The sequence below is a fragment of the Corvus kubaryi genome, unplaced genomic scaffold, assembly GCF_017639235.1.
Source record: "Corvus kubaryi isolate FWS band 111438036 unplaced genomic scaffold, C.kubaryi_AGA036_p1.0 37220, whole genome shotgun sequence".
Lineage (NCBI taxonomy): Eukaryota > Metazoa > Chordata > Aves > Passeriformes > Corvidae > Corvus > Corvus kubaryi.
In genome coordinates this window covers 188,316-200,300 of record NW_024581063.1, presented here as the reverse complement: position 1 = coordinate 200,300, position 11,985 = coordinate 188,316, and the positions used below count along the sequence as shown (strand labels likewise).

The window sequence follows — 11,985 nt, the reverse complement described above, 5'->3', positions numbered from 1 at the left end:
TCCCCAGCTCCCCTTTCCCCAGTGCCCATCCCCAGCTCCCCTTTCCCAGTGCCCATCCCCTGCCCATCCCCAGCTCCCCTTTCCCAGTGCCCATCCCCAGCTCCCCTTTCCCAGGGCCCAAGCAGTTTTTGGGATGTGGGGCCCGAGTGCCCTCTGGTGGGAACAGCCCCTTCCAGCCGAGCGCCCGGCACTAATTAGTTCCTCATTAACTCACTCTGTGCTGTCGGTGATGCCAGAATTCCGAGTGGTGATGTCATTCCATGCCCCCCCCCGTCCATGGAATGCTCGGCTTTCCAGCTCCAGTCTCCCTGGCTGGGGATGGGATGGGCATGGAATGCTGAGCTGGGCCAGCCTAGGTCCCACACGCTTGGGCATCGTTAGAGCTGCTGACTAATTAGGACACTCCGAAGTTAATTCAGTACTTGTGCCTCTAGACTGTTATATTGCTTTTGGCATCACTTCATATCTATCTGTATAAATATTACAGATATATAGATACATAACATATATACATAAAAGATATATAGTTATTTAAAAATGTATATTTCTATATATGTTACATGTAAAATAAATACTTGAACCTAGATATAAATATAAATAATGATACAAATATATAAACAATATATAAAAATATATCATGTGCATTATTATATACAATATGTATATTAAATATAGATTCAGGTATTTATTTCTATGTGTATATAAATATATAGAGGTTCAAGTATTTATTTTATGCTGATCTATGTTTCTTATCTAAAAAAGTTATAAAGGTTTTACTGCGTAGTGATCTGTGATTTCAGTGTATTTTAATAACAAATCATAAACTCTTCCCATGCCTTTTTTTCTGGGATGTGCAGGGCAGCCTCAGTTCTCTTCAGATTCTTGTTGCCTTTGTAAATACACTGAAAAATAATGAAATCATTATAAACACCAGTTGTTTAGCTGTGCACAAGAACGTTTTATTGTTTTAACGTAATTTAAATAATATCATATTAATTCTTTGAGGATGTTTTGATAATGGCAGCTTTATTTTATTTTACTTTATTTGTTCTATGAATAGGTAAAGGGATGGAAATAGGAATTTGTCCATGCTCAGGGAACAGAAATACCCTTGATACTTTAAGTGGCTTTTTTCTCTTACCATCTATTTTGAGCAGTTCAAAGGGAAGATGGGAGGGCTGGCTGATACTCGAACATGGTTTCAGTGTTTGCCAAAGTCAGAGCACACTCGGGAAGTCCCTGGTGGTTTCCCTGGCAAGCAGAACATTTCCCATGGGGTGCTGTGGCTCGCTGTCCCTGCGTGCCTGGAACTGTCCCCTTCCCCTGCCCAGGGTACATCATCTACTACAGCACGGACGTCAACGCCGAGATCCACGACTGGGTCATCGAGCCCGTGGTGGGCAACAGGCTCACGCACCAGATCCAGGAGCTCACCCTGGACACCCCCTACTTCTTCAAGATCCAGGCCCGCAACTCCAAGGGGATGGGGCCCATGTCCGAGGCCGTGCAGTTCCGCACCCCCAAAGGTACCCTGGCCCTGCGGCCCCGCGGGGCAGCGGGGGTGAGGAGCACGGGCTGTGCTCCTGGGAAAGGCAGGGGCTGTGGAGGGACATTTTCCATGGGCTTGGCTTGTGTGGAATGGATCCCTGTGGCTGGAGCTCAGCTCTTGGGTTCACTGGCTGTTGCACAGTGCCTGGGGGGCCTTTGGGCCGCTCAGGTGTTACAAACCCGGGGTGGCTGCGGTGAAAGGCCAGGTCCTGTGTGCCTGGGAACGAGATGGTGCAACAGGCCCCTAACTCAGGAGCTGATGCTGATGGGCACATAGTAAAGAGTAAAATGTGAGAGAGCTTGGGAAAACAAAGTTACGAGTTTATTGTCATAGAATCTTATCATAGAATTGGGTTGGGAGGGACCTTACAGCCCATCCATGGGCAGGGACACCTGCACCAGCCCAGGTTGCTCCAAGCCCTGTCCAGCCTGGCCTTGGACACTTCTCCACATGAGCTTTAGTGCTGAGAATCAAGAGCTGTACCCTGTGCTGTGGGAAACTTGGAATTCTGTCTCACTCCTTCAAGCCTTGTGATGTGTCTCTTGTTTTTTTCCTCCCTGTGCTTGCCCCACTAAGCTGAGTCCTCAGATAAAATGCCCAATGATCAAGGTAAATGAACAGCCACATTTCTCTGTCTCCATCCCTCACCGTTCTGCTTTGCTGTCCATGTGCTGTGACATTTTCTCAGTGCAACAGGGTCCTGCTGCTCCAACTGGGAGCGGGCGAGCTCCTGCTGTGCTGCCAGGGGAGAGCTGAGAATCCTGGGCCTGGGTGGTAGGATGGAAAGGGCTCTCTGTGGAGGTGTCCCAGGAAGGGCCGTGGGGGTTGTGCCAGCGCTGAATCCTTCTGTGGGAATGGCTTTGGAGCCAGTGATGCCCATCCAGCCCTGCCCACATACGAGGGGGTGGAAGATCAAAGGGATTCTGGTTAGCACAAGTGCTGCTTGTGAGGATTCATTCCATAATAAAGGCAGGGAAGCCCTGGAAAGCTCTGTGCAGGAGAGATTCTGCGTGTCAGCTCATTTGGAGCCCAGACTCTCCTGAGGAGCCCAGCACTGGCTCCTAAAAGCCTTAAGGTTTTAAAATGTTTGCTTGAAAAATGGGAGCTCTGAGCTTCCTACATCGAATTAGAAGGTGGATGTCCCAGGGCTCTTCTTGCTTTCTTCCAAATAACCTACAAGCCCCATAAAAAGGGGAGAATTAATCTGAAGGGATGAGTTAAAAAGGCCATTGGCAAACAACTTAGACATGCAATTAAAGAGATCCTAAAGGGGCTCTGAGGGAGCTGCTCCTCTCTTGGCTCCTCAGCCTGGTTCTTGGAGCAATTTATTAAATGTGCTTTTACTCTGTGCCAGGTAATGCTGGTAGCAGGGGCAGTCAGGGAGTAAGTTGATCCCCATCCTGGTGTCCTGGAGGTGGGGCTGAGGTATGGGAAGCAGATGCTCCAGTGTCTGCAGCGGGAGGGAATCGGAGAAGGTTACAGGGTTTAGGTGAAAGTTGCTGCTTTCTGTTTCTCCCCATTCCAACCCCATTTCAGCCACTGTCCCATCCTAAAGTAGCACGTTCTCCTAGTAATGATCAGTTTTTATCACTTCCTATTATTTATAAGTCTTCAAAGCCAAGGGTTTTGTTTGAGAATTCCTGTAAGGACACTGGGAAAGTTGAAATCGTGGCAGTAGCTGAAATGTGGGAAAGGGGAAGGCAGAGGAAGTGCAGGAGAGGAGCTGAGGAGCTGCCCTGTGACAGCATCACTGAGCTGCCAGACTGGGACCTGCAGGAAAGAGCCAGAAAGTTACTGGGAGCTGGGAGCAAAACTGAATGGGATCTGAATGGTTCTGTCCTTTTCTCTCTTTTCTTGCTTCAATGTTTTCCTTCTGAACTCGGCACACGATTCTGTTTTCCCACCCCCTTCTGGAGCAGAGAGCTTGGTCAGAGCTCGGGGCCTGTTGCTCTCAGGTGGTTGCACTGGCCTTGTCCTAAGGCAGAGATTAAGGTCTCTGATCAAGTAAACCCATCCTGAAGTCACCCACAGTGCAAATGTTCTGTCTGGATAGATTGTAACGTGGAGGTTCACAGGCTGAATGGAAAACAATTCCAGCAAATGCTGTCTTAAACTGTTCCTGAAAATAGGTCGCAGTGAGTAAGAGATGGGGCTCCCTGGAATTTATTTAAAGGTTTACACTGTTGATCTGTGGGTTTAGGAGTTGGATCCTGAGAAACACCTTGGCTGGGTACCTAAATTTCATCCTGAATTTGTCAGGGAGGACCCGGGTTCCATGAGGATCATTGTGCATTGTCTCTCTCTTGCCTACCCCTGATTTTATGTCCCCTGCTGACCTCAGGGCAGTTATTCCCTTCTCTTTCATGATGTTGTTCAGGATATTGAGCTGCACTTGGCCAAGCACAGGTCCTTGCAGAACTCATTGGAAACATTCCTCGTGAATAATTCTCATTCTTATCAGTTAATTTGTTGTTAATTTTGTTAATAGGTGCCACATGGGTTTTTTATGGTGCTGTTTTAACAAAGCATTGCACAGCACTCTGCCAGACGTTTCCTGGAGGCCTAAACCCAGTATATTTTATAGATCTCTCATTATATATCTGCATAGTTACTGTTACCAGCCACGTGTATGGGCTGACATTTAGCTTTTTGAAAATACCTGTTTTCCATGAAACAGAAGGGTGGATGTAAAGTGTGTGCCATCTCCTCTCCATCCCCTTTTCCATCACCTCACCTGCGTTAGGGCTGCAGCTGCTCCACTAGAAATGCTCAGGGTGTCTGATTGCCCTCCTAAAATATTGCTGGTTCTTCATGTACCCCCCTCTCCCACAGCTCCTCTGTCTGGAGCAGCTCCTCAGCGCCAGGCTCAGGGGTTCAGAGACTCTGGCTGGGGGTTCTCACCTTTCCAGGGCGGCTTTCCAGGCCAGACAGACACAGACACATGAAACACAAACTGTTTGATGCTGTTCCAGTCTGTCTCTGCTGCTGCAGGATTATTGGTCCCCAAAAAGGGAATGCTGGGGCCGTGTCCCCTCCATCCTGGCAGGTCCCTGGGTCCTTTCCATGTCCCATTGTCCTGCAGTGCTTCCTTTCCATCACTGCAGGCTCCAGCTGCTCTCTGCACACACAGAACGTTCTCCTTGTTCCCCTCCCCAGGTTCAGCCCCTGCCCCTGCCCCTGCCTGGCTTTGCCATTTTGCTTTATTTCAGGGACCAATTCACAGGCTCTCGCTTGAGCTTCAGTTTCCATTTGTTACACATCCTTTAACACTTAGTACTACCTGGTTAAAGGGCATTGTTAACTGAAAAAATCCTTCTCCTGACTCTGAAACTGCCACACTGCCTGAGCTTTTGGAGGGGTTTTTTAGTAGAACGGTGTGAAAATGTGCCAAATATTCTGGGTTCTGTAACCAGAGGAATATTGTTCTTTGCACCGTTGCTGAATGTTTCCCCTGCTCCTGTGTTTTGTCATTAATTTTGCATTAGTGCCTTTTAATGAAAACACAGAGTGGAAGGACCAGGTTTGGATGTAACTAACTGATGGTTTCTCAGGTTTCATCAAAACCGTTTTTGTGGTGCTTTGTTGGCACTTGTGGTGCGCAGGAGAGAATGGGGAGGAGCTGAAAGCAGGTTTTTATGGCTAGGCAGGGCCTTAATGTTACATTTACTGTGCTTGGGATCCTCCAGCCATTTCCAGACTCCCGCAGCTGCTGGAGTTGGGTGTTAGGAAAAGACACCCGGATAATTCCTGTTCCAGGGTGATGAACTGTCAGTGTAAGTGTGGCAAAGCCATTTGCCTCAACATGGGCCTGTGCCTTACTTCAAATGGGCTTTATTATCATTTTTAAAAGGAAATTAGGAGAGGCTCCTGAGCTTAATTAGCAAAATAAATAATAACTGGGAAACTATTAAAGAGCTCCTTTGGAGAAATGGCTCTTTCCTTGGAGAAATGGGTGCTGTGCAAAGCCAGACTGTGGTGTAGGGACAGAAAAGGAGGGAAAATCTGCTCCTGGGGGCTTGGGGATGTTCTAAAGGAGGACTCAGAGATGCTGAATTGTGTCTGTGTGTGTAAAATTCCACTGTGTCCAACCTTTCCAGCCTCGGGATCTGCCGGGAAGGGGAGTCGCCCCATGGACTTGGGCCCAGACTACAAACCCCCGCTGGGAGGTGAGTGTGGGGCAAAGCTTCTCCATGGCCCAGTTTGGTTCCAGTTTGGTGTCAGCCAGGGAATACTCCAGCAGCAGTTCCAGAGCTTCTGCTCTGTGGGATGATCCCTGTTCCACTCAGGAAATCCTGCCACACTCCTGCCGTGGTGTCCCTGCTGCAGCTGGGAACTCCTGTGGCATTTCCATACCCAGAGCTGCTCCCAGCCTGGTGTGAAATGGCTGCTGGAGTGGGAAGTCAATTCTGTAGGAGCAGATGAGGAAGGAAAAGACTCCTCTGCTCCTTTTCCTGGTCAGTGCTGTGTGTTGGGATGCCCTGTCCTCAGGGAATGCTCCCTAGGGTTGGATAAAGGGTTTCCTTTGGAGCCAGGTGACCCCAGCAGGCTCCTGATCCAATCCCAGTGGTTGTTGGCTCCAAGGGGAGCCTGTGGTGCTGCAGGTTTAGCAGGATCCCAGGCTGACTCTGCTTACAGTGAGTGTGGTAATTGAGTAAGCTGCACTTAGATTTTGATAGACTCAGTAGGAAATGGATCTACAAATCAACTTCCAGATGGAACAATGGAGTAGAAACAGTTGGCAAATGCCAAAGAAATGGAACACTTCTCCTGAGATCCCTCCCCTCCTGCTGATCTGCAGCATGCTGGCTGTCTTTGGTGGGCACTGCTTGCTTTTCTTGCGTAATAAATGAGCCTTTCCTCCCCTCCCGACCCTGGCAGGCAGTAACAGTCCCCATGGCAGCCCCACGTCCCCCCTGGACAGCAACATGCTGCTGGTGATCATCGTGTCCGTGGGCGTCATCACCATCGTCATCGTCGTCATCGTCGCCGTCTTCTGCACGCGCCGCACCACGTCCCACCAGAAAAAGTAACGGGGCTGGGGGGCCGGGCCCTGCCTGGCTTAGGGAATCCTGTTGTTTAATTCTTTAGGATGCTTTAGAGTGCATTCCTTGTAAGTCCTGCAGCCTGCAGGTGCTGCTGCTGCTCTGGTTTTCTGTCAATGTCCCAGAGCTCCAAACCATCAGAGTTCACACATGAACCGGGGCAGTGCTTCCAGGTGGGCCTGCACTTGAGCCCCCTTCAAGGAGAAATTGTCGTTTGAAAGTTTCCAAACTGGAGCCAGTCCATGTGTTGGGAGGTGGGAGAGCTCGAGAGCTCAGGCAGCTCCTCACTCCCGCATGTGTGGGCTCAGTGCACAAGCTGTGCTTGACAATACCCAGTTTTTAGCAGGATCACTGGAGTGGAATCTGAATGTGGTGCTGGATTCCTTAGAAAAGTGCTCCAAAATCCCGGTGTTTGTGTCTGAATTCTTCCCTCCTTAGAGCATCTGCCTTAATGCTGCAGCAGTGATGCTCCCACTTACGGCCCCTGCAGGGCCTCTCTGTGTGTTCTTTGAAGGAGCAGAGCTGTATTTGAAGTTTGAAAAGATGCTGTTAGGCAGAACAGACTTCTAAGGAAGTGATGAAAAGCCAGGCTTGGGTAATCTGCACTTGCTCTGCAGCAGGACCATCCTGCAGAGCTGCAGGAGAGGGAGCAGGGATGGAGGAGCTGGCCCTGGCACGCCTGGCAGCTGGGGCTGTGCTCGGGAGAGGGCAGCAGGGATGGGCCAGTGCCAGGAGATGTGTTTTATCTTCAGAGCAGAAGTAACCCTGTGAAATCGCAATTTCTGAGTGCCCTTGGCCAGGGAATATCTGATCCCTGTCACTCCTCAGCTCCAGTGGGAGCAGGATGTGGGAGTCACCCCTGCCAGAGGCTCTGTCAGTGACATTTATCCATGTCTGAGCCATTCCCAGGAAGTCTGCTCCCAGAGGGACCCCTCCTCCAGCTCTGCCATGGCCCAAAGTGAGGAGTCAGTGTGGCAGCAGTGCTGGAACCTGCATTTTGCTTTCCCAAAATTCTGCCATCCCAAATCTCTGCCTCACCATGGTTTGCTGCTGCTGCTCAGCACGATGGGAACCTCCCCAGTGGGATGTGTCCAGCCTGAGTGGGGCTGGAAGCAGCGTTCCTGTCATTAATCCTGTGTTCCCACCCTCTTGGGATAACTGGCTGTCTGCACGTCCTCCTGCAGCTGCTGCTGGAGCTTGGTGAGCCCAGAATATGGGCACAGCTTTGGAATATTCCCTTAATAACCAGAGTTTCTGCAAACTTAATTATTGTTAATGAGGCTGGGCTGCAGAGCCAGGGCTGCACGTGGGGTACCATCGGAGACAGATTCGAGAGTTCAGGATGTGCTTTGAGGTGTCCGTGGGGCTCATGTGCAACATTCAGAGCTCCCTGCCCAGTGGGAAACTTGTGCCCAGCAAGATCTGAGGGAAATCCCAGGGAAAAGTTGCTTTTCCAAGAAGTGGAGAACATCTCCTTTGCTTTCCTTCCAGGAAACGAGCCGCCTGCAAATCCGTCAATGGCTCCCACAAGTACAAAGGGAACTCCAAAGATGTCAAACCTCCCGACCTTTGGATCCATCATGAGAGGCTGGAGCTCAAACCCATTGATAAATCCCCAGATCCCAATCCCATCATGACAGACACCCCGATCCCTCGCAACTCCCAGGACATCACCCCGGTGGATAATTCCATGGACAGCAATATCCATCAGCGGCGGAATTCCTACAGAGGTGAGCGGCCATGAGCAGTGAAATGCATTTCACTGTGGCTGATGAAATCACTTTATTGAGAGATGATTTAGTTACTCTTTTTTGTTCTTGTTTTCCAAGTAGTGAATTGGGTTTGTTCCTGGTTTCTAAGACTCTGAAGAGGTTGGATCACGTGTTTTAGTGAGGAAATGGAGCATCCAAGAGTTAAATCATTACTTTCTCTTGGTAAATAGTGATTAGTAATGGGAAGATCATCTCACTTCATATTAAACCACTGGAGTTGTGTCTGACCTTTCAGCCCAGAGCTGAACCACTGCCAGAAGTTTGCACTGGGGCCTGGAGAGTTTCTCCAGTGCCCAAAAGCCCGCACCCTCACTGTCCTCCTCCCACCTTCCAGCACAGGGGTAAGGGGCTGTTTGTATCACTGGTGGCTGCAGACCTGCCTGGGAGCAGGAACAAAGGGAGGAGTGTTGGAACGCTGCTGTGGTTGCACAGGGGCCTGCCTGCAGAGGGATAACATGGCTGTTTCCCCTCAGGACACGAGTCAGAGGACAGCATGTCCACGCTGGCAGGACGGAGGGGCATGAGGCCCAAGATGATGATGCCTTTTGATTCTCAGCCGCCGCAGCGTAAGTGAACATCCCCGTTCTGGCTGGAGCCACTCCCTGCTCCCGGGAAATCCCATCCTGGGCAGCAGGAACAGCTTAGGGAAGGCTCCTGAGCCCCTCCTGGTGCGGGCAGAGTGAGGCTGTGTTGGAAGGGACCAGGAGTGGCTGTACTGGGGTGAGGGCAGGAGCGTGTCCAGGTCTGTCTGTCCCAGTCTGGGGCTCTCCAGGGACAGCCTGTGGGCCTGGCTGCTTCTCGTAATCATTCCCTTGGAACTCTGCCGGTGTCCAGCTGTTCCATAGGAGAGAGCTGGACTCTCTGGGGCTGGAATCTCTGTCAGGTTCCCCTGACAGCAGCAGTGGCTGCTCTCAGAGCCTTCTCTGACTTTACTATGAGCTCCTTGAGACCTCTTTGCCCTGGGATCCTTCTCTGATACCAAAATTATCATTATTATGAAATATTTTAAGAACTAAACAATATATCTATAGTTTTCAAATTACTCTGAGATGGAAAGGGACTTGGCTGAACCTCTGAACAGCCAGACTGAAACGCTGTGTGGGGACACCAGTGAGGAGCTCGGGAGTTACTGTGCAGGGGCAGAACTGGGAGGCAAACTCACACCAAGCTCACCCGGGCTGAGCTTTAGACTTCCCTGAGCTCTGTGGTCATGCTCTGCCTGTAGCCAGGTGACTGCTGCCACAACCCCTGTGTTTTGTGGGATTGTTTCTGAGTAGTCCATTACATCTCCACTTTCTTTCTGCTTTAATTAAAAACTGAACTGAGGACTTGGTATTCTTGACCTTACCTACTTTTTCAAGTGTCCTGGTGACCTGATTGCTCAGTTTGTGAATTTTCTTGTTCTGTAGCCTTTTTCCAAGAGCAGCATCTTGACTCAGTAGTCCGATCTCCGTGTTGTCTCCCAGCTTCCCATGTGCGAGGAGGGAGCAGAGGATGCAGTTTTACACTGAATTCCTTAGGAGCCGTGTCAGACATGGGTGTGTGACAGGTCCCTGTCCCATGCCAGGCTCTGGACAAGCCTGGCTGCTTCCCTGTCTCTGTCAGCTCCTGCCTTGCCTGGGGGGCACAGACCAGGCCCAGCTGAGGGGCAGGACAGCATGAGGAAGGTGTGGAAGGTCTGCCGGTGCCTCAGGCTGGAGCTTGGCTTTCACACTTGGACTCTCCATCCTGTTTGTGAAAGCTCCAAGGGCCTCCAGCCACAGGCTCTGCTTTATGGGAGTGGGAACATCAATGTGGGGTCTGCAGGTGCCCTTCTGTCATGGAGCTCACCCTGGCACCCTGGGAGGCCCTTTCTCAGTGAGCCCCACCAGGACCATTCCATGTGTCCAGCTCTGGGCCTGCACAACTTCCCATGGCTTTCTACCACCCACTGGAGCATTCAGATGCAGTTATTATTTACCTCCTAGCTACTGAATTATGGTAATTCACTGTGCCATTTTAGTTAATTGGCAGCAATGGGGTGTATCTGGTGACTTCCTGCTTCACCTCCCGGAATACAGAAATTCTGGGAGGACTTTGGGAAGCAAAGGGCTGTTTCTTGTCTAACACACCTCATTTCTCTTTATACTGGATATGGATGGTAGATCTGTATTCTCTTTACTCTTCTTCTGAACCTTCCTTGGAATCAAGCAGTGCATTAAGAGCTGGTGGCAGAGTTTTTGGAGCTGTAATTGGGTGATGTTTTTGTCCTAAGCATGTTTGAGGTGTGATAACCCAGGGCTTTAAGCTGGGCTGTAAATCAGCCGAGGGTCTGGCTCACTGCTGGAGCAGGGAGGGGTGTCCCCAGCCTGTCCTGTGTGTGTGTGTTAAGTGTTTCTCTGTCTTGTGTTCATCCACAGCTGTGATTAGTGCTCATCCCATCCATTCCCTCGACCCCCCTCACCACCATTTCCACTCCGGCAGCCTCGCCTCTCCAACCCGCAGCTTCCTGCACCACCAGCTCAGCCCGTGGCCCCTGGGCTCTGCCATGTCCCATTCGGACAGGGCCGACTCCACAGGTGAGAGACCAACCTCAGGGAGGTGCTGCTTTGTGGAACAGTGAGGGGAACACCTGGAAATCGGAGCCTGAAGCTCGGTCAGTCTCCTCTGTGGGGTTCCATGAGGGATGGGTTAGGTACAGACAGAATCCCGGATGGGCTGGGTTTTCCTGGGTAGGTCGGATGTTGATCCTTGACATCCGTGATGGTGTCCTTGGAAAAGGGGGTTTAATGTTCTATACACAGCTCCAAACAGGGGGATTCCTCCTGCTAAAGCCTCCAGCCCTGGAGTCTGAACAATCAGATTAAATCTGAGCTGCTTTGTGGGATAACTTTTCCCCTAATTAATACAATTTGAAACCAAGAGGGGAGGAAAGTCTAGGCTTGGCTACCGAGAATGGGGGCACACAGAGAACAGGGGTGATTTCCACGCAGCACTTCCAGGCTTGATTGGAATCATTTGCAGTAGTTCTGGAGAGCACTAAAGTCTCCAGAGCTCTGAAAAATTCCAACGCAATGGTTTTGCTAAATGTGCACGTGGGTAACATGTTGGGATGAAGGGAACTCTGAACTTCTCTGCTTCAAGGTCAACATTTGAAGGGGTCACAGCCAAAAGTGGTGTTTCCTTATGAGAACAGTTCCTGAGGCTGCAAGGTCCATTCCAGCCCACACCATTCCATGAGTCTCAGTAGATGGATTTCAAGTGTGGCTCCTCTGTGACCACCACAGTGCTGTGTGCTTGAAGTGCTCCTAGTTAAAAATGCCAACTCTGGGAGGTACTCTGGGGTAAAAGGAGGCTGTGGATTCGTGTTCTGTGCTGTGTGTCTGAGGATTGGAGCTGTTTCAGTGCCACAGTGTTGATGTGGTGTTGCTGGAGAGGGGGAATCACTCAGCTCTCAGCTCGTTTTGTTCCCACTCAGCTCTCAGCTCGTTTCGTTCCCATTCAGCCGACAGTCCCCTCAGAGCGGGCCATGGGGGCATTCCCTGCAGACGCCGTGCCCTGGGAGGAGGGGCTGTGTCCCGCTGGGCCCAGAGCCTTCCCAGTGAGGAATAGGGGCTGTGTCCCAGTGGCCCCGGAGCCATCC

At 50.6% G+C, this 11,985-nt stretch overlaps 1 protein-coding gene across 10 annotated transcripts in view; it reads left to right on the top strand.

Annotated features, from left to right (window-relative positions):
- Positions 1-11,985, top strand: part of NEO1 (neogenin 1) — a 165,339-nt gene that overhangs the window by 147,998 nt on the left and 5,356 nt on the right. For 4 of the 10 annotated variants that reach the window (XM_042022695.1, XM_042022692.1, XM_042022690.1 and 1 more), the window contains exons 20-26: positions 1,332-1,526; positions 2,126-2,158; positions 5,647-5,715; positions 6,428-6,575; positions 8,083-8,321; positions 8,837-8,929; positions 10,763-10,921. In XM_042022695.1, coding sequence (XP_041878629.1) covers positions 1,332-1,526; positions 2,126-2,158; positions 5,647-5,715; positions 6,428-6,575; positions 8,083-8,321; positions 8,837-8,929; positions 10,763-10,921 — 936 coding nt within the window. The remainder of the gene's footprint in view (positions 1-1,331; positions 1,527-2,125; positions 2,159-5,646; positions 5,716-6,427; positions 6,576-8,082; positions 8,322-8,836; positions 8,930-10,762; positions 10,922-11,985) is intronic. The other 6 variants (XM_042022694.1, XM_042022693.1, XM_042022689.1 and 3 more) reach the window with 3 other exon arrangements.